The following is a 21,682-nucleotide window of genomic DNA, read 5'->3' on the forward strand; positions in this document are numbered from 1 at the left end:
CATTGATATCGAAAGGCCTTTGCACGCCTTCCATTGTATAAAAATTATTGTCAAAAATCAATTCTCGAATTTATCTAACATTAACGTCCTATTTAAATTTCTTTTGAAGCATTTTCTTTAAATCTTAAATGTCCATCTTTACTTTCTGATTTTTATGGAAACATTTACTTAAAATATAAAAAAACAACGCGTGCTCCAATACTTTTGCTCACTGGGAATGATTGCGAAAACTTTATTACTTTCTTTACTTAAAATTGCTAACGCGATGATTAAAATGTAAAACAAGTCAGGTTCAAAAAAGTGATCATAAATACGCTGCGTTTACATGATCTTTGTACTGAAAATAAAAAGTCAAATGTGAAGAAGAAAACCAGCCATGAAATCGACCTTCTGTCAAGAAATTGCAACCGATGTTTAAGTCAAGAAAATGCAAACGCAATGACGAATGAATTTTAATAGCAATCATAAAACATAAACAATTATGCCAACAACATATCACTGTGTGCGAAACGAATCTGCAAAGCGCAGACACTAATGAGCAAAATTTAGCAAACATATTAGTTACATAAATACATATATATTGCCAGTGTTCAACTGAATGAACGCATTTCTGGCTTAAGTTGACTAATCTTGAGATCTCGTCCATTCAAGCAAAGCGTAAATTGAGTTTCGCGATTAAAGTCGCGGAACACAGTGGCTGTGTTTCAACAATCGGAATAAAACTAGAGTTATCTTGATTGTTGATTTGATCGAAATATATCTTCTTTGTTATTTACCTCGACCTTATATAACGCAATAAATTTAATAGAAATTCTTATGTTGACAAAATGTGGAGTGTGAGAAAATTCTTATGCGACAACGCTTATGCTAGTGTTATATATAACGGATGCTTAGAATACAAAATAATGCGCGATGGTAAACAATGAATTATGGCGGAACGATAATACTACAATATATATATATATAATATGATCAATCAATGAACATGAATCAGAGAGAAACGAGGACATAGAAAGAGCTAAGAATAAAGCCGCAGCGGGGTAGAAGAGTGCCAAGCCGATAAGTGTTACGCCTTTACCGGCTGAGTTGAGAAGCATTTTGCAAGTATAACAAGCAAAATGGCAAAGTATGTAGAAGCTCTTCCTGTATAATGAGTGCAATGTGATCGTAGCACAAGATCAAACACATTATTCCAATCAGAACAAAGGCAATCTTACCTCAGACTCCATGTAGTTGACTTAACTCTAGGAAGAAAAATATTTGGAAAATATAAAATATTGAACGTAAATCGAATATAGGCAGAGGGTCACTACTTATGCTCCCAAGTGAAAGAAATACTGTGAAGTTTTTTGTCACTATATGGTGCTGGGAATCATGTGTCAGACAACACTTAAGCGTTTTTGAATGGTGATATTTCAAAACGTTTTGTACCTCGTTAATCATCAAAAATTGCATTCGTGCAAAATGAGTCAAATTTCCAAGAAAAAAATGCTCGACATTTTGAAAACGATGAAAATGCTACCTAAGCACTAGCAAAATTTCCTACGCTTCTGGTCAGGATGCTTTATCAAGCGCGACAGCATACGTGCGTGGCTGCCAACTTTTATTCTGAAAGTATTCATGTCAACAACGAGCTTCGCACTGCCGGAAAAAGTAATAAAATCACTTGCGCAAAGTCCTTTGTTGTTTATCCCATATATCCGTAGGGTGGTGTAGAGTAAGAGTAATTGTAAGCCGTGGCCGACTATAGTGTTCTTTGCTTGTTTTAACATATATTTCTAGAGAACAAAAATTATTGCTTTATTATTGCCCATCACTGTACATGATGTATTAGATTGCAGGCTTACGTTTTCCTATTTATTTATTTTCTCTTTCTCAGCTAAGAAGGTCACGTGTCACTTGTAAAAATTATAAGTAATCAGAGTGGACAAATTTTTAGATACCTGCACGAAATCATGGTTTCTTTTTAATTAAACAACAAACAAGACTTGCATCCAACACTGCAACGTATACGAAGTAATAATTACATCCAGTTGTTAGCAAAAACTTTAAACATTTATCGTTATTTTATCGTCATTTCATCATCATCATCATCATCATCATCATGTACAAGTAATTACGCATTTTATTATGACCATCAAATTCAGAGAAGTCTATAAACGTATATGGGGTAAAATATCCCACCTTCAACAAGAACTTTATTTTTCTTTTTCTCTCTTGCTTTTTCCATGAGTGGCTAAACAGGCCATGCGTGCATTTAAATCCTGAATCAATCCCAGATTATATATGCAGCCTTAAGTAGATATTTTAATACAAATGTAATACAACGTATGGTAAACAAAACCAGATTTCCTTAAAGCCGGCACATTTATGCTTATTGTGAAATGAAAATGAAAACGAAAACGAAAATCGACATTGTCTTCAAGATAGAGCGCAAATAAAAATATCTTCATCATTAGCTGTTTAGATAGCAAAAATTATTTTGCCGGCAAACACAGCACTATATCAATGCGTCAAACTTCATTACGAGCATTGCTTTGCAAAATTTTTATATCAAGATCAAAACTAGCCGATTATTAACAAAGTTAAAAGCCATGTAAACGAAACTAAATACAAGTTTCTTTCTCAGCTACTCATGAAAATGTTCTACAAGCGATCAAATAAGAGAAATTGTATGCAGCTCACGACGAATCTTTCAATGCTCTTCTCACTTTTATGCTCAAGAAAGTCGGCTATAGTAACAGGTTTCATTAGCGAAATAGAGATAAATCGAATTGAACTTATTTCACTTAAGAGAAAAAATTAACATAGGCTATGGTATTAAGTGTGTCCTTCATTAAAATGTAACTTTTATACCCTACCCCACTTGCTGTACACTGGCATATTAGGTTTGTGCGGGAGAACGCAACACCCAGAAGGACTTGGGATAGAGCCGCCATTTATTACACTGATGTAACTATGTCTATCCGCCTGTCCGTCTGTCCGTCTTATTTTCTTGTGTTTTGATGAAATTCGCTGCACTGACCTAGTTTGGGCCAACGGTGATTACTATTAGAAATGTTTTAGATGGGACCACTTTTTCGACCGCTTCCCGTACAACGTTTTACTTTAAGGAATCGTTATATGAATAACTGTAGAGCGGCTATAAAATTACAGTTTGTTCAATGCATTTGCTACCAGGGTACCTTAGGAGAAACATACCTCGCAGCTCAAACGTTTTTCGCGATTATATGATATCAACTGAAATAGGTTTTACGTATGCGTATGTAAAGCCTTCTAAAACAATACAATAAACGTTTTTTTTAAACTGGCATACATACGAGACGTCGGCCCATGTATATGTGACGTGTGGTAGCGAAGGACTTAAAAGAATTTCATTCCTTTTTATCCTTCTATATAGAAAGCTTAGATTAACTGACAAACCACACCCGATAGTTATAATCCGCTTCTCTTCATTCCTGTTAAGATAGGCGCACAAATAAATTTTGTGCATTTTTTTGATAAAATTGAGATTTATTTCAAAATACTTCTTGTGGGCCATCGGGCCCTCTTCGCATGTCTTCAAATTCGCAGAAAAAGCTGATCTCGTAAATACAGCTGCATTGATCTGAACCAGTGGTAAACCGAAAAAGACAGGTCTGGAGAATACGCCCCAATGGAGATGTGTTCCCAGCCGAAATTGAAGATTATTTCCTGAGTTGCTTTTGCTGGAGACAGCACCGTCCCTTCACATCTTCATTTACGGCGAACGGGAATTTCTTTACAAGTAAAACTTATATCTAAGCTTACTGTAGATGAGATGAAGTTAAGAAAGAAATGAACGCGTCATGTGCGTTTTATGAAGCAACATATTTTAATTTACAAAGTTCACAAAGTACACTTAATATTAGCTGCCTTGCTTACCTGATTTTAAGGATCGTAATGACGCTTGTAAATGCAAATCTACCATAACTGCAAATGTAGTAAGGAAGACCGTAAAACTTGACCGTGTACTGCACCGTATATTGATTGAGACCCTATCTAATGGAATATTGGTTCTAAAATATCGTTTTACCGGAAAGGTGAATCTAAAACTTGAATAAGTAGCACGGTTAGTATAATAAGGCAAAGATTTTTAAGAGTGGCTTGTTATTGAAGTTAAAAATGCAATGATTGGTTAAAGCGTAATATAGAGCTCTGATGATATTTTCTCAATCGATATTAGTGATTTTTCTGGCGAGCTTGTAACGGCCAGTAGCCAATGAAAAATTCAACAGTAGGCATAGATGTACGCTCCGTAAAATAATGTCAAGGACTTTATAAAACCACTTTAGATCCCAAAAGCGCTGCGTGTCCATGAATATACAGCTCCAGTTTGGCAACCGGAAGCGAAGTAGTTCGAGGTAGTTTCGTGGTGAATGTAAACAATCCTAATATTAAATATTTACCCTTCCACACACGAGAAGGTACGATTCGTACGGATATCCAGGGGTGATGGTTCGTGTATCTTAACATCTCTCGATCCACTAAAGATATGATAATTTCATAATCTACCTGACCACTCTAATATGTCGGACAAGCGCAATAACGAATTGAACATTCCTGTTTCCTCTACTGTGTGTGCGCTGGTGATTACACTAAGCAACAACAACAACAACAACAACTAGAAAAACTGCTGTTTGTAAACAAAAGTTATGAAAAGAGTAAAACATCTTCGGCCACCATCTGTTTAGCCGGCAGTGTACATATTCTGCATAAAGTTGCAGGAAATTGAGGTCATGTGCACGCATACGTAGAAATAGCTTTTTGCGATTGTCATCTTAACAAAATGTAGGTTATTATGCCATAATCACTATACTCTCTTTTCTATATAGAATGTATATCAAAAATAGTAAAATTCGTTACAAGCAAGCATAAAAACTATCCATGAATGGGAAATGGTTTTTCCACTATACAAATCTCTTACTAAATTTGCTTTACACACATTTTCTATACACAGGTTGTACATGTTCACATTTGTTCTCTATGTTGACCATTAAGGTGAATTAGGAGCTACACAAGAACAAACTATGTTTTCCTGCACATTATAAAAGGAATTCGTTGGAACAAATAAATCATTTAAAATAAACGGTTTATCAAGTTTGACACAAATATTGAAACAATAGCATTTAGCTCAGCTTCGTACAATATAATTAACGGGCATATCTAGCACGTCTGAAGAATCCATTAAAATTATACAAGTATTTTTCTATTCGAAGACTTTTACAATTGATTTAAGATAAAAAGCTTTTAACTTAGCTAACAGCAACAATGTAATCGTTTATCTTGACAAACCATTGTAGAAATGGTTATACAATCGGTACAAAAATACCGCAGTATTGTAAATTGCTTGAATTGAAAAAAATTACTGTGCAATTATCTTGCTGTAGCTATGAAAAACATTTGACGAAATCTTCCAATTACGCGTAGCACATGTGACCCATTATCTACATTTATACACTTTTTACTTAGAAAGTGGCTTTTACGCAAAGGAAGATAATGAAAAGAGCAACTGGCGCCAGGTAGGCCTAGTTCGCCCATTATTCATATCTGCTTGTGATTGCAATTAAAACATTGTCAAGCGAAATCGGGACAAACTTGTGAATAATTTAAAATTCTAGATCAATTATTCATCAATTAATTGCACGCAAAACACAATTGCTTTACATGATGAAATTATTCACAATCTATATACATATATGTATATATATATATGTATTCCTGTCTATATACATATATGTTTTTCATGAAATATTTTGTGACATAAAACATGTAAAAATGGCTTACTATTAAATACCCGACACCGCCCTACAGTTAGTTATTCATAGTAAGCTCTTCAAAGTAGATTCTTTTAGGGGAAGCCATTGAAAAAGTGGTTCAATCCTCACCATTTTCAATAGCATTCGAAACACGGCGAAAAAAGGCAGTGTGCCGGTATCTCCAAATAAACCCGCTTAGAGTCGCTTTGTAAATTGATCGGCCCAGAACCTATCGACTCAAAAGCATTTTCTGAATCGATATAAGCAGGTCTGTAAATCTGTCTGCCTGTCTGTTTATTTGTCGTACGTAAATTTGTGTTCAATATACAGGTCGGAATTTTCGAGATATTTTGATGAAATTTCATATAAACATTCTTACGAGAACTGAACCTTTATATGGTGAAAAGGTACAATTTTCAGTATTTGATGATGAAAACGGGTTCATAATAGTAAATTGACGAACAAGTTAACCTTATCCAATTTGGACCACGTAGGTCTAATTTTCCGATACCACCGCATTTGAGGATTCGCAGGAAATGTAAACCCTTATATGCCAAATTGCCAATGTTTTATGATAAAAACTTGTTTTTGGTAATAACTTGATATAAAAATTAAGCGGATGAAATTGGAACCACGTAGGTCTAATTCCTGTGCTCCACTCCATATATGATTTTTCATGAAAAATGTTTGCTTTTCAATATTTTACGATAAAAACTGGTCTGGCAACAAATTAACAGTACGGAATTACATCTTATAGGAAAGCAAGCTTTTGCATGTAGAGAGAGTATAAGTTCCATTCTTCTGTAACGGAAATTGCAATACAATAACATTTTTGGGGAGTAAATTAAGTTTGCCCAATTTGGATCGCGTCGTATGATGTTTTGGGAGTCCTAAAGTACGCTTTTGCCTGAAAATATTGTGTAATGTGACGTACAGACGGACAAACCAGCTTAGATCGATTCAGAGTTGTTTTCTAAATTATTTTCCAAACAGATCGGGGTAATAAAAGGTAGGCCTGTCTCAAGTGCTTCAGGGTGTTATATACATCCGCATAAACTTAATACACCCTGTACACAAATAGACCAATGCTGTCATTTAGAATAGTTTTTCAGAAGTACGTAATGCACAACACTCCCCAACTAGTTTATAAAGTTCTTTTAACCGATTAATATTTATTATAATTCTCTCTACGAACATGTAGTTCAAATAATAATTTCGATGTTTACACCATTCACCCCTTGTGCCACAAGGACTTCAGATAGGTCCATCTCTTAGTATATTGTTGAATTTACAATCAACAACAACAACAATTTTCTGTATAACTTTCTGAATCAATCTATACTTGTCTGTCTATCTGTCCTTCTGCTAACTGCCATTGTATTCATGTGTGCAACGTACAGGTCGCAAATTTTTGAGATTTTTTGATTAAATTTGGTCTAATAAGTAGTGTAGAGTATCTAATGGTCGGCCTTGCTCGGCTATAATATTCTTACTAGTTTCTTTGAGAATAGAATATATAATCCGATATATACGAGTTATATTTTAATGATGCACTGCACGATTTTTAGTCTTTTTTTTTTTCTTATCTGGTACTGTTTCTTGTCTTTAATATTTCTCTTGTCCGTAAGTACACTGTACATTTACGACTTGTACAAGTTTTTTATCAAATCTTCTTCGCGCGTGAACATGGGTTAAATATCTATTTTTTTATCTAAAAATGTTTTACACGTAAGTCAAACACATCTGTGAGAAAATGTAAGTCATATTTTGGAGACCTTTTATATGAAACGTACACACATATACGCAACGCTCAAAATAATTCCTTCTTCAAATAATAAACCGACTATTGTCTCTTTTTAAAGTTTGCGTTCTTGTACAAAAATATGATAAACATTTAAAATTTTCGAAATAACCGCCTCGCCATTGATGGAAAACTAATGTAACCCCTCTCACATATTTATGAGCAGCAAGGGAAATATATATTTGAAATACTATCAAACATAAATTGACGCCGATCCATGCACCATGGACGTCGAAATAGGGATCGAACCAATTATTAGCATATGCACTTATGGCACTATTGAAACATCTAACAGGTTAGCAGGAAAATTCTATCGTATATTACTACTTGCAGGCCATTTTACTCATTAGGTCAAAGTAACCAAGTAGAACCTCTTATGAGGTTTTATTGTTTAGCATAGTTCTCGTTATATACCAGTACTACTTGCAATTACCTCCATCAGTTAGTTGCGAAGTTTATATTAAATAAAGTGTAATGGGCAAAGAGGTTTTCAGACCGAATTTGGCATGAATTCAAGAAAGGAAGCAACTCATGGGCTGCTTGTAAAAACTTATCTGACACATTGGGAAATTAAGTTGTAAATATTCGGACCTGTCAAAGATAGTTTGCCAAATTTCGTCCGTCCGCGTTCGAGAGTATCCCAGAACTAACCGTTTTGCAATTGCAAAGGAACTCAGCATCCACTTTTGGATTGCTGTGGAACACATCATACATCCAATTCTAATGCTTCATCTAATATACGACATAAGCTTCCCGCCAACCTAATATTAAGCCATTATTAGCCTTTTGTGAGTCTATCTTAACCTTGCAAAGCTAAAGCTAGGAAAGGTTATGATCAGCTCAGCCCATTCAAAGAAACTCTATCTACTTCAGACCCAATTCATTTCATTTATATTATAATTCGTCTTTTGTCTCGTTTCTGAGACATTTAAAGTGCTATCGTCGAAACCAGCAGTGAATAGATATTGGGTACACCGATCGCAAAAACCCAGCCGGCGACATATCAACATGGCGTTGAAAGAACAAGAGTAAGGCAGAACTCGTTACGGCAGCGCCTAGTCCTTCCACTATCGATTCATCATGAGTGCAATTCTATTCGGTCGCAACTCTCGAACAAATGTGAAAGATCATCTAGACTTACTAAGAGACTAGTTCAAGGGGCTCGTAGCAAGCAGCTCTGAGGCCCCATCCCAACAATACTTTTGCGCTGCGAAATCCACTGCTTTTTAAATATTACAAACCAAAGGATAAAATTAAGATATCCTCGTAGAGCTTAGCGTAAGCCTTTCCAAAACTCAACCTTATATTAATTCAATGCCACAACTCTACTTACGTATGTTTTCACGTTAAGCGCAATGGGTTAAGTGAAATATTGTTTGAATAAAAGTAAAAAATATAATCAATTTTTTTCATTTCCAGTAACTTGCTTTTCCAATAACTTACACTTACAAAATGGGCAATTCTTTAACAAATCGTACGAAAACTCCCAACGGATCAACATATGCACCATCGATTTTGAACAAAAATACGTGGAAACGTGAAAGAAATCGCCAAGAATATGAATTAAGATCGAAAACTTTACCAGTACGTAGCAGTGCGCCTGCAGTAAATTTAGAGCCAACAGCCATAAAATCATTACCAAAAACAACAAAAACCGCAGCAACATCCGCGACAGCAACATCTGCACAAAACGCAGGCGAAACATCGCGTGTATTATTTTTATTGTATTTAATACATCGTACATGGAACGTTTTAACGGACAATAAAAGCAAAAGGTATACCGTACATACAAACATATTTATTAAGAATTATTTGAAAACTTTTTCACTCTTTTTATATTTCATTGCAGCTCTCATCACAGTCAATCCATGGCTAAAACAGTTAACGATTCGGCATATTTTGAATCGTCCGACTGTTCTTTGGCCGTAACAGATCTGCAAAGTGGCGGTGGCGGTGGCGGTGGCGATTCCATATCACAATGCTGTTCGCAGTACTCATTATGCAGCTGCAGTTCGTGTTACAATGAATTGCAACAACAAAATATTTATAGCTCTATAGACGAAGAGTATTCACAGGATTCGATAGGCGAAAAAGCGAAACATTTTAATAAAAGGTAGGTTTCTTTTTCCCCTTTCAACACCAGATGTACCGATATTTTCTATAAACCTTTTGTGATTCCTAAGGGAAAAAGGGAAAAGCACTACATTTTTATGTTCTAGACTATTGGATGGACGCGGCTGGTTTTGTCTGTTTTCAGAATAGGAGTTGAAATTTATACGGTGTGTGTGTGTAGTAATTCATGAGTAACAACCAGAAAACACGGAAAGCAGATGTGCTCACAGTTTTTGCTGCATAGACGTTTGGTCGTAGGCGTGTCCTTTCACGGGTTTAGGTTATTTTCACTTTTGTCGCAACTTCATAGGCGATATCTTCATTCTTGGTAAAGGGGTTTGTCATATGTACAACACATTTGGGTAGGGGGACAGATGGACAGACGAACAAACTGACATGTTAAGGCGCATTCTTCATTCATATCTCTACGTTCGCTAACAGAAGAATGTTTATCCCAAATACTACATATTTGGGTAAGCGGACGGATGGGCATGCTTAGGTATATTCGAAATTTGAAACCAGCCAAGAATTTGTAAAGTTTGTAGCGTTTTTGAGGCTTGTTTCTGCACGTTATAAAGGCACTGAATAGACAATTAAATTTGGATACATAAGGCGTGGGTAGGCGTCATCAATTTTTTCCATTTTTGCACAGGTACTACAGTCCCGCCCAAAGAACATGCATTCACATTTTGGTAAGTTTATCTGGTACAGATTATGAGTAATGGGCAAAACAGCAACTTTTTATTCCATTTGAATAACAGAGGTGCTCTCTGCTTGCGTGGTATTGTAGGCGTGTCCTTCGGCTAATCTGGCTCATTCTTGATATCAAAGTGTGTGCAAGATCTTCCAATGTTTCTGCAAAATTTAAAGACGATAGCTTCATTTTTGCGGCAGGAGAATGTTTACAACCGACATTGCACAGCTGGACAGACGGCCACGCTTAAATCGATTCAGAATTTGATGCTGATCAAGAGTGTATATACTCTGTGGTGTCTCTGAAGCTTCTTTCTGGGCGGTTTGACAGAATGAACGTACCGTTCATCACTTCCTGATTAATTATAAATGTGCGATTAAAAAGCGGACTAGACCCGTTCGAAGTAACAAACGATCTCAGAAAGCACTAACCATTTTTTCAAATTTTCGTCTATAACTTTCGATTCCGTAAATATATTTTTGAAAAAGCTAAGCATTCGCCAGAACCGCCTGCAAGTTCGATATAAATAGTTGGGCAGAAGCGTAGATGAAGAGTCGAATAGACGGACATGTTCGTGTGCATTCCGAATTTGAAACTGGCGAAGAATTCGTGCCATTTAAGGGGGTTATGAAGCGAAAAAAATTGAATTTTGATGCACTCTAGCTTAGGGAAGGCGTGACCAATTCCTTTGCATTTGCATTTGTACGGGTACTACAGCATCGTTCATGGAATATATGTTCAAATTTAATTGGCTTGTGAGTAATGAGCAAAAAACATATTTTCTATTCCATATGAAAAGTAAAGATGTTCTTGGCTTACCTAACACTTTCGACCTGTCCTTCGACCGATTTGGCCCATTTTGAATAACAACGTGCGTGCAAGATCTTTCAATGTTTTTGCCAAATTTGAAGTCGATAGCTTCATTTTTGCGGCCATAAAAATGTTTAGAACCGACGTTACACCAAGGGACAGACGGGCATAAGTAAATCGAGCCAGAATTTGATGCTCATCAGCAACAAACTCATATACCTGCTTTGGATTCGTTGAAGCTTCCTTCTGGGCATTGCAAACGCCCAGACAAATTCAATATACCTCCCATCCTTCGGTGATAGGCATAAAAATTGATCTCATTAAAACTATACAGCAACACTATAAATGTCACTTAGCAATTTAAGTAATGGGATACAAATTAAATTTCTACACTTAAGAATATTCTTTTTTTTTTTGAAAATAGGATACAATCGAATGCCACGCCTATAAAAATTGTATAAAACTATTCAGGAGACGTACAAGGGGAGATGAATTTATATTTTTGATACATTTATATAAAAAAGAATATATATTACATTTCAACCAAACCATTTCTGTGAATATATATGGAAAGAGAATATTCTTTTTTTTTTTGAAAATAGGATAAAATCGAATGCCACGCCTATAAAAATTGTATAAAACTATTCAGGAGACGTACAAGGGGATATGAATGCATATTTTTGATACATTTATATAAAAAAGATTATATATTACATTTCAACCAAACCATTTCTGTCTATATCGGTTTAGTAATACATCCATAAATAACGATAACATTTTAGTTCAAACTTTTTTACAATTCATTCTAGCGATCAACGAATGTTTGTGACGATTATCAGTTAACTATTTTAATTTAAATATTCAAAAAGGTGCCCGATCAAGTTTCGGTAAAAATATATAGAAACGCCGAAAGTGGGCTTGTCCCAGAAAAGGGAGTTGACATAAATATTCGCTGCTTTAGATCGTTAAAATCCAATATATAACATTTGAACATATATATTTTCTTATGCAGAATTTTTGAGCTAGAAATCACAAACCCGACAAATACAGTGTTAAGTGCAAACTGCACGGTTTACATCCTTCATGTTCACCGCAGCCATATCAGATTTTTGAAATAATCAGTGTTTCTCTTTTTGTCACATCGACAGTTTACCTAAAATAGAAATATTGTTGCGCAGCGGCTCGTCAAGTTATTGCAGCCTTCAAAGAAATAATTATTATTATGTTTGCCATATTGTGTGTTTGACAAATTTATTTATGTATTATTTGTTTTGATTCTCTCTAACGAAGTCAACAAATATAACCAAACAACAGGAAAAATTATATCTTGGTTGAATCTACAATTGAGTTAACAATGGAGTGGATAAAGCAGATTCAATTATGAAAGTTTTTTCACTTGAAAAGTGAAAAGGTTCGTGTCTACGATACTTGATTGAACCTGAAGTTAGGCAATACTTTTTTAATATTTAAAAGATTTACACTTGGAAAAATATTTAAAGCACTTCCAGGCATTGTAGAGTGCACAATACATCGGAAAATTAAAAATCAATAAATGTGATACTCCGAGCAAAAAGTACAGCAAATTGGGAATAAATTCTTTTAAAAACCATTTGCTTTAAGTTTTAGGAAAAGAAGGCCAAAGCATTTAATTCTCTCTAAAAAATAATGATTTGATTCTTGATTGGGAATTGCTGTGAACAAAAGGCGATTTCTGTGATTTCTTATGTAGCACATGAAAAGGATTCCTGATCTTTGGAGATTATCAGCAAAGGAAACAATATTGTCATAAGGATGGAACCACCGCCCAAATAAGCAATAAGTCCTCTATTGAAATCTGTTTTAACCAAAAGGAGTTATATGTACTGATAGCATTGTGAACAGTTAGGCATTCCAAGCTAGAATAGTAGGCATTTCCTGAGTGAGTTTTGCTACATGGAGCCGAATTTCCTTATACTGAAAACTCACTATATCAGGCGTTTTGGAATATTGCTCCCGCTTTTCATCTCATTGCAATCAGTTGGTGTTAGTAGCCTTCCTTAGGCCTTTTCACTATGCTTAGCCACTATAAATCGTGCCATCGTATTTATTCGGGTTTATTGTCGATTTTAATGATTCGGCCTCGTTGCGTCATGGCAGAAATAAATGAAAATCCGCAAATGCCGCAATAATTATTATTATTATTATTGTTATTATTATTCAAGCAGAGTAAAATTAGTTGCAATACTGTGCAACTTAAGGATAGTGCTTTCAAATGGACAAGTCACAGTATTGTTCAGTGCTATTTGCTCTCTCCATCTTAGAAAGAGGCGGACATTTATTCACACACCAGACGTATTACAATAAACAATCTTTCTTCAAAGACAAGTTCCCAGTAGTTTTTCGACATTTGATTTGTGTAAGTTATCATTTTAAATATTAGCTTAAAATTTTTTATTATATTTTTAAAAATTTGAATACTTTTTGAAATTTCATTATTCTATACCGTAGATACGCGGTGGTGTACACATTAAAACTCATTCCTAATTATTGATAAGACAGGCTGATATTTAAGTAACTGAAGCTAATAGCTTTGGTGCTTTTTTTTCTTTGTTATACATACGTACTAATATAAGAAAATAAGTACTATGGACAGTGAAAAAGTTCGCTTCAGTACTTTATTATCCACATCACCGCTTTATAGCTGTTAATAAAAAATGAAAAGGTAGTGACAATGTGCTTTGAGAGAAAGCAGATGATTTTCAAGTATCGCGTTAGAAACTTAAAAGAGAACAAATTCAAATCGTAACAGAGTGGGGAGAAAGAACAACAAGCGAAGAGCAATAGAAATCATGAAATAAAAGCAAAAACCCCTTTCGTTTACGTGCGTGAAATATTGTGCATATATTTGTTACTTGGCAGCATTGGGGAATTGTTGGCAATGCTGTTGAAAAGTTTGATTTACCCTGAGAGAAGATTTATTTGATCATTTTTCATCACAAGGGAATGGCTGGCATTGTTATTGCGAAACTTTACTTAATTAGTGATTGGAAAAGAGAAAAAGAAAGATAGAGAGAAAGAGGGGAAAAAAAAAAGAGAGAGAGAGAGAGAGAGAGAGAGAGAGAGAGAGAGAGAGAATCATCACTTTTTAACGAATGTTTGTCATAAGTATAAATTGAACTTTTTCTAATTCTAAACATTTTTCAGTCTCTTTTATTCTCATTACGCTTATAAAAGTCAAAACAAGTCTTATAAGAATTTACAGCAAAGACGGCAGCAGAGCAAGTTCGAACTGTTTTAAATCACATGCGTATATACATGGTACATATGTTTAGAATATTTAAACAAAATTTTAAATATATAAAAATAATATAATAAAAAAAAAATTTATTTATTAAATTGATATGTAAAGTAAAAAAAAGAAAAAAAAACATTTTGTGTTTATTTATATTTTCTCAATTTTCAATTTTTAACATTTAAAGTTAATCATAATAATTTCATTTTTTTTATATTTTTGACATTTTTGATGTCAATATGGCATACAATTTTACTTGATTTATATAAGAGACGGTTTGTGCGCATTTTGAAAAGACCCTTCAAATGTTATCAATATGTGAATGTTCTATACCTTTGTAGAAAGCATAAAAAGTTGTTTCCGGAGACCATCGCCCATAACTTTCCATAAATTTACATTGTCACATCTTGAATATTTTGAAAAAAAATTTAGAAGCGCATCCCCGAAATACCCCCGCTAAGCCCACTAAAGTTAAAAAAGAATTTAAAATGCGTACGGATTCTCCATGAGGTTATTTTTGTCGCACAGTATCTCTCCGATCTCTACGGCATTTCTCCATTCAACAATGCTCTGCAGCCTTTTGAACTCAAAAGGCTATTCTAAGGCTGAAATACCATCTAGTCCGTCCAGCTCATTAAGTTTGAAAAAGTTTCCTTTCTGGTCTACCGGACAAATGAAATGATATAAATTAAAAATGAATATAATGCGATGAAACTGTCCGTCCATATATTGTTTGTTTTTTCAATAGTAGTCAATAATAAAAATTAAAAATTAGTTTTTTTAAATAGCCTCTACTCAGCGTACAGAGTATTCGGACTACAGAGTACAATATTAGATTGTAAACATTCATTACATGGAAACTGACTCTGAGTCAAGTGCATACATACATATCTTATGGGATATATGAAGCTTCTCTCTGCTTGTTGCAAACATCTTGACAAAACGAACATACTTCTTATCTCTTGCTGTTAATCAAGCTAACATATCTCCCGTGTCTCTCGTGTTTGTTGCTGTTGTTAGTGCCTTTACATGCTCTCAGCAGTCGCAGTCTCAGCCTCAGTCTCCGTCTCCGTCTCCGTCGATTCAATGTTCATTATGTTTATTGTTTCATTTGCGTCAGTCAGTTTCAGTTTGAATTTAGTTTTTACACGAGCTAGTTGTATAAATTTCTTAACGCATGAGTTACTATTTTCTCTTTTCATTGTGAAGATGTGTAAACTTCTTACCGCGAGAACTCTTCCGAAACAATACTCGTAAATACATATGTAATAACACTTTTAATAAATTTAAAGTATTTAATTATTTCTTAATAAAACATTTATACGTTTAACCGCCTAAATGGGATGTAAAGGTAAAGATTCGCTCGTTTCGTAAAAAGAGAAGCTTAAAAAAATTGTAAAAAAATAAACAAATAAATAAACTAAAAATTAGTTAAAAATATATGCAGCATTGAATTACTAAATGTTATACGGTTTTCAATTTTTTTTTTTTTTTTTTTCGATTACATATTTATATAAACTTGGACAAAGTGAAAGAGGTCACTTTTTTCTTTTTTTGTTAGCATTTGCTTTTCAAAGATTGATTTGTATTGATAAAAACAATCGGTTGTGTGTGTTTTATTGTCGCGGTAAACAATTAAAATATTTAAAGCTTAGCATGTGTGAAACGCTTTAAAGAAAACTCATCACATCACGTTTTGGAAACAAAACAAAAAAAAAAAAACTCATCAAACGTATGCCGCAACCAGATAAGCAATAAAAAGAGGTAGCGATTTTATTAAGTGCTTTCATATATTTTTATGTATTCGCTCATTCATTCGTTCATTCATCCATTCATTCATTTATTTAATGTACTCAGAATAGTAGATAAATCTATACATTAATAAAGTAAATGTACGGTTATGTGTATGTGCCTCGGCCGGAGGACTCTGACGTCGTCCTTTCGTTGCAAAGTTTGTGCAACTTGCTAAGGCACGTGCCAGATTCCTTATATGCACGTGACGATAAAGTTAAGAATCCATCCTCTTAATGTTACAGCACACACTTTACAAACACAATGCCCCAATAATTGGAAAGCTCAAAAACATTTCAATATATTTTTGTTAACCATGTCCAGTTCGCGATTAGGTAACGTGACATTGTTACAATACGCGCGCGGGGAAGTATACTCTGAATTCACATAGGACATAAGAGAACAAGAATGATCAAATACTTGCAGCTGCATCAAGTAAAGCCTTTATCAAATCTTTTCTCAGCGGCCGCTCTATGTTTATTACTCAAAACCATATTACTAGTCCTCCAGCCTTAAGGCGACAAAAATTGAGGCAAACAGCTTAACCTCACAATTGGACCACGCGTGCATTATCTAAACAAGATAACTAAATTTGACGCTCGTAAAGAGGCGCAACTTTAACCAACCAGCTGTGTCGGCCTATTTAGTAACATACTCGTGTACTCGTCGAACCCAGAGTGCCCGCAATATAAAATTAGTGGCGTTTATGAAAAGACCTGACATTATTTTGACAAATCCAAACTTATAATGATAAAGTCTTACGAGGACATCCGACCAGGACGGATGGACGAGTTGTCATGTATGTATTCGTTGTACCTACTTAACTGGTCAAATGATTAGCAATACTGTATGCAGTGGTTGGCGGGAATAGAGCTGATATGTCTACGGATGTGCCCACGCCCAGATGACAAGATTAATTTTCTATTATTACACAGAAGTTCCCCAGAGAGAGACAGGGCGCGTTTTTAATTTTTCATTTATCCAGAAGCAACTATCTGTAAGCAGATAGTTCGGAGGTAACTACTTCTGCTGCGTATTTATTGTAGAGAAGACAGGGAGTCATTTCAGTGCTGTGCTTAGTGTTATTTTTTCTTCTTCTTCTCTTAATACATATTCTCATTTTCAATATTGATTGCAGGTGTACTTTGTATAATACGGCTAATTCGTACCGTGATCTATCCGAAATCGCTTTGTAATAAAATTTTTTATTTATTTCTTTAAACTAAGGTAAAGGGTAGGATAATACGATTTAAAGATAGATTTTTTTGTGACATGAGCAGTTACTTGGAGGATAAACTCTACTGCGCTGGTGATCCCGGACTTGATAGTCGCGATTCTTACCCACTCGGCTGTTCTTCGAGGCAATGTGCCGTCTTGCATGGGAACGTTGTCTTATATCAAAAGCGGGTTATAGTAGCCCCAAATTTTGCGGGCTTTAAGTGCTTTAAAGAATTGCGTTTTACGCACTATCGTGTTGTACGAGGAACGCCCGTATATTGCAAGCATAAATTTTTGCTAGAATTATTCAATATTTGTTGAGCAAAAAAAGAAACACAAAACCCGAACCTATCCTTCCTGAACATTTCTTGTTTTATTAAAGCTGCTTAACATTTCTGCTTGCTATTCAATAAATGTTTCTTTGTTTTTATTTTCGATTGTGTTCACTTGTGTGAACTTTCGCTAAGCTTTCATTGTGATTTCTTTACTCAAAATGATAGAAAATTTAAACTGAAATCAATAACTCTTATGGAAATTATATTCGCCTAAATGTGAACGAATCGTTCAATTGCGAATTATTTATGCCATCGCTTAAGCTGCTGCTAGTTTAGAATCGTAAGAAATCCTAAAGTCGTAAGCAGACTGTCCAAAAAGTGGTTAAATGTAAAAATCACTGACATATACTAACCTATGCAACCTTTCTAAATTTCAAACATCTTTCTATCTTTGCTATCTATCGCTCTGACGCTCTCACGTTGGGATTGGTTGCAACGGCTTATTTGCGTTAATTGCTTATGTGTTGAAAGGAACTTTATTGGGCAAAAAAACATTTACGATCTTTTTATGAACAAATCGTCATTACGTTCGCGCTAAACTTTCAGCTTAAAAGTCTTACTTAACATTCATAATAAATTTTATTACTGCCTCTGCATCAAATTATTAATTATTAATAATATGATATTGAAGTTTTCTTTACACGCTCTCTCTCTCTCTCTCTCTCTCTCACTCTTTCTCTCTCCCCCTCTCTCTCTCTCTCTCTCCCTCTCTCTCCCTCTCCCTCGTTCAACGCTATTAAGGTTATTGCAAACCTCCTGAAATCTAATACCCGACATCAACTGCTGTGAGCAGCAGCAGAAGTCTCTCACATCATGTCAATAGACAGTTTTGGATAAATGGATGCATAATCTCTAACATGGGATATCCGAGTAGAAAGATTCCGATTCACCTTTCCATGTTAGTTAATCTGAACCTAATAGAGTTTGCAGATATATAATGCGTACGACTGTGGTATACGCGAAAGAACTGCACTCTAGTTATCATATTATATTCGGTCATAACCGAATCTTTTATACCCATCACCGTGATCTTCAAAACAAACTAAAAAAAAGGAAACACAAAAATTTCATACATGGCTGGGCGCGAACGATTTTTTCTATTTTCGCAACAAAAATGGAAATTTGCATAGCGTATGTGTAATACGTTACGGGTAATAAGCAAGAAACATGGAAAGCAAGGGTGATCACAGTTTTTATCGCATGTAGACCGTTTTGTACATGTGGGCGTCGTATGCGTGTCCTTTAACCTGTTTAGGCTATTTTCGCTTTTGTTTCAAATTTTTAGGCGAGCAGGAGAGCATTCACCACAGATATTAAATAGTTGGGCATGCGGACAGACGGACGGACTGAATTTAAGAGTGGCCAACAATTTATGTAATTTGTGGGGTTTTTGAAGCTTGTTTGCGAGCGTTATAAAGTTATTGGAAAAAAATCAAGTTTTCATATACTATAATATTGGGCAGGCTTGGTTATTTTTCCCAATTCTATCATTCCTACTCACTGCCGCATCGCCATTTACGCTCAAATGTTATCTGCTGTAGTTTTCGAGGAAAACGGAGGTGTTCTCAGCTTTCATGGTACTGCAGGCGTAACCATCGACCGATTCGGCCCAGTTTCACTACCAAACTGCGTTCATGAACTTCCAATGGTTCTGCAAACTTTAAAGTCGATTAATTCATTCTTGCCGCCAGGATAATGTTTGGAAAAGACCTTACACAAACGAAAATGTTTAAATCGATCCAGAATTTGATGCTGATCATATATATATATATATATATATATATATACTTCGTGGTCTTCCATCCCTTTCATTCTTCGCTGATGGGCATAATAAAAAAATACTTATGACCAAGTCAATCTTCTAAAATAATGTCCTGCTTAATAGAGGAGCAGAATATCGAATGATTTCCAACAACATAGTCCAAAATGGACTAAATTTATTCTTTAGAACAAGTAAGGTTTGCGATTGACTCTTCTATACCCACTACCTTTACCTCGAAGCAAATAAAATTTCAATACTCTATAGTAACGGATTGGTGGGGGCGAATTTTTCCATTTTTATACGCCCATAGAATATTATTTTTCCTTTTGCTTTTAAAAACAAGTGTCTTCCCAGTTCATCTTGTATCGTGGACCTGCGTGCAAAAACTTCCAATCTCTTTGCCAATTTGAAGCCAATATATCAATTCTAGCGGCGCGACAAATATTTGTGTGGTGTATAGCCAGGCGGCTAGAAAGTCATACTCTTGTTGCAAAGATTTTGACAAAATGGATCTATGCTTATCTTTATAAGTGTGTGCTCAAAATGACAAAGTTTTTACACTGGAACTCCTTAAGCCAGGACATAAGAAAAATGCTAATGGACATATTTTTGCTCTTCGGTCTTTCTTTTGCGAAAATGTAGTATTTTGAGTCGTCTTCTTACCGTCTCCTTCTCTTCCATTGTCTTTAATTCAAAAATCTTACATTTTCTGCCCTTCTCCTCTCTTCTTAGTACAGTATTCTACTTACTCCTTCTACAACCTCCGCGTTCGTTTCTTCATTTACTTTATTGGCATAAAGTAAAGACATGAAGTGAAGTTTGAAAACTTTGTCAAAAATATACGCAAAAAATCGAGTAAGTAACCTTTGAAAGAAGTACGTCTGCCATTGTGTCTACTGGCCCCAACAACAGGCTCTAGATACACAATTATGTAGCGAAAACAACATACATTCTAGAAATTTATGTTACTGACTTTTATTTCAATCGTGTATTCAAATCTCTACTAAAGTCATAGAAATATTCTCACTCCGAATAATAGTGTTCTACCTTTGGAGTGAGCTTTGCTTCATCAATCTATTCATAAGCCAGCGAACCACATTTCCTCCGCAGTAGAAGTGAACGGTCCACTTTCTAAACCAATGATATCTGCTTCAAGTGCGATTGAGAACCACGCTTGATTTAAAGTCGGTGTTTTTCTTTTCCAAAACGCGAATCTATCAATTTTAAGATAAGAGTTTGCTTTGGGGCACGAGGAGGCACACGACGAAGGTTGTACTACTTCTTTAAGCATAACTTCTCCGATATTTGCAATTGTTTGTTGCCACGAAAACGGCTAAATTCGGAATGTTGAGGAGAGCATGTCTTGCAATTGTAGTATCCAGTCTAAACTCTTGTCTATTATTCCTTTGACCATCTCATCGTGAATCATCATCTTAAGGTACATATCCATTCACCGCGTGGTTTAACCAAACGACAAATAAGTGAAATTTTCCTTTTACTTTATTTACCAAACCGTGTAAATATGGTGTCGAGGACAAAAGGCTTCGTTTTGTGTCAACGGAATTTTTGAAACGTTTCGCCTTATGGAACGAATTTCTTCACGTACCGCGATATTATTTTCGAAAAATGTTGATATCTCTTCTTCTCTTGGTTCTTAAGTTACTTGCCGGCTTATAAAACGAGCAATACTAAGCGTTCTATGAATTACTGAGGTCAATATCCAGTTAATCATATACTTCCACATTCTTATGTATACACAGATTAGGATAAACAGTAAGTGCTGTCTTATACATTTAAGATCGATATCTTTCTTCTTCGCGAAGTAATAAATCCAAGAATTTTATTGTGACATAGAAAGGCGATGTAATCAAATTTGATACGACTTGGATAAATTTTAATTGCAAGCCTATGACGATATCAAGAAATGTTTTTTTTTTCCATTCTTTTATTTTAGAAAATTTCTAAATAACAAGAAAAACTAATTTCGAAACTTTAACATTAACGGTATTCCAATCAAAGTAATTGTTATTGCGTTATTACAACAACAATAACAATGACAACAACAACAACAAATTGAAAAAGAATTTTAACATTAGAACATAAACAACGAC

At 34.9% G+C, this 21,682-nt stretch overlaps 1 protein-coding gene across 1 annotated transcript in view; it reads left to right on the forward strand.

Annotated features, from left to right (window-relative positions):
- Nucleotides 1–8,846: 8,846 nt before the first annotated feature.
- LOC119638241 overlaps nt 8,847–21,682 on the forward strand; it is a 62,235-nt gene continuing 49,399 nt past the window's right edge. Inside the window, exons 1-3 of the mRNA XM_038034909.1 lie at nt 8,847–8,937; nt 8,998–9,353; nt 9,428–9,691. Coding sequence (XP_037890837.1) covers nt 9,031–9,353; nt 9,428–9,691 — 587 coding nt within the window. The 5' untranslated portion in view covers nt 8,847–8,937; nt 8,998–9,030. The remainder of the gene's footprint in view (nt 8,938–8,997; nt 9,354–9,427; nt 9,692–21,682) is intronic.

Source organism: Glossina fuscipes, unplaced genomic scaffold (assembly GCF_014805625.2).
Source record: "Glossina fuscipes isolate IAEA_lab_2018 unplaced genomic scaffold, Yale_Gfus_2 86, whole genome shotgun sequence".
Lineage (NCBI taxonomy): Eukaryota > Metazoa > Arthropoda > Insecta > Diptera > Glossinidae > Glossina > Glossina fuscipes.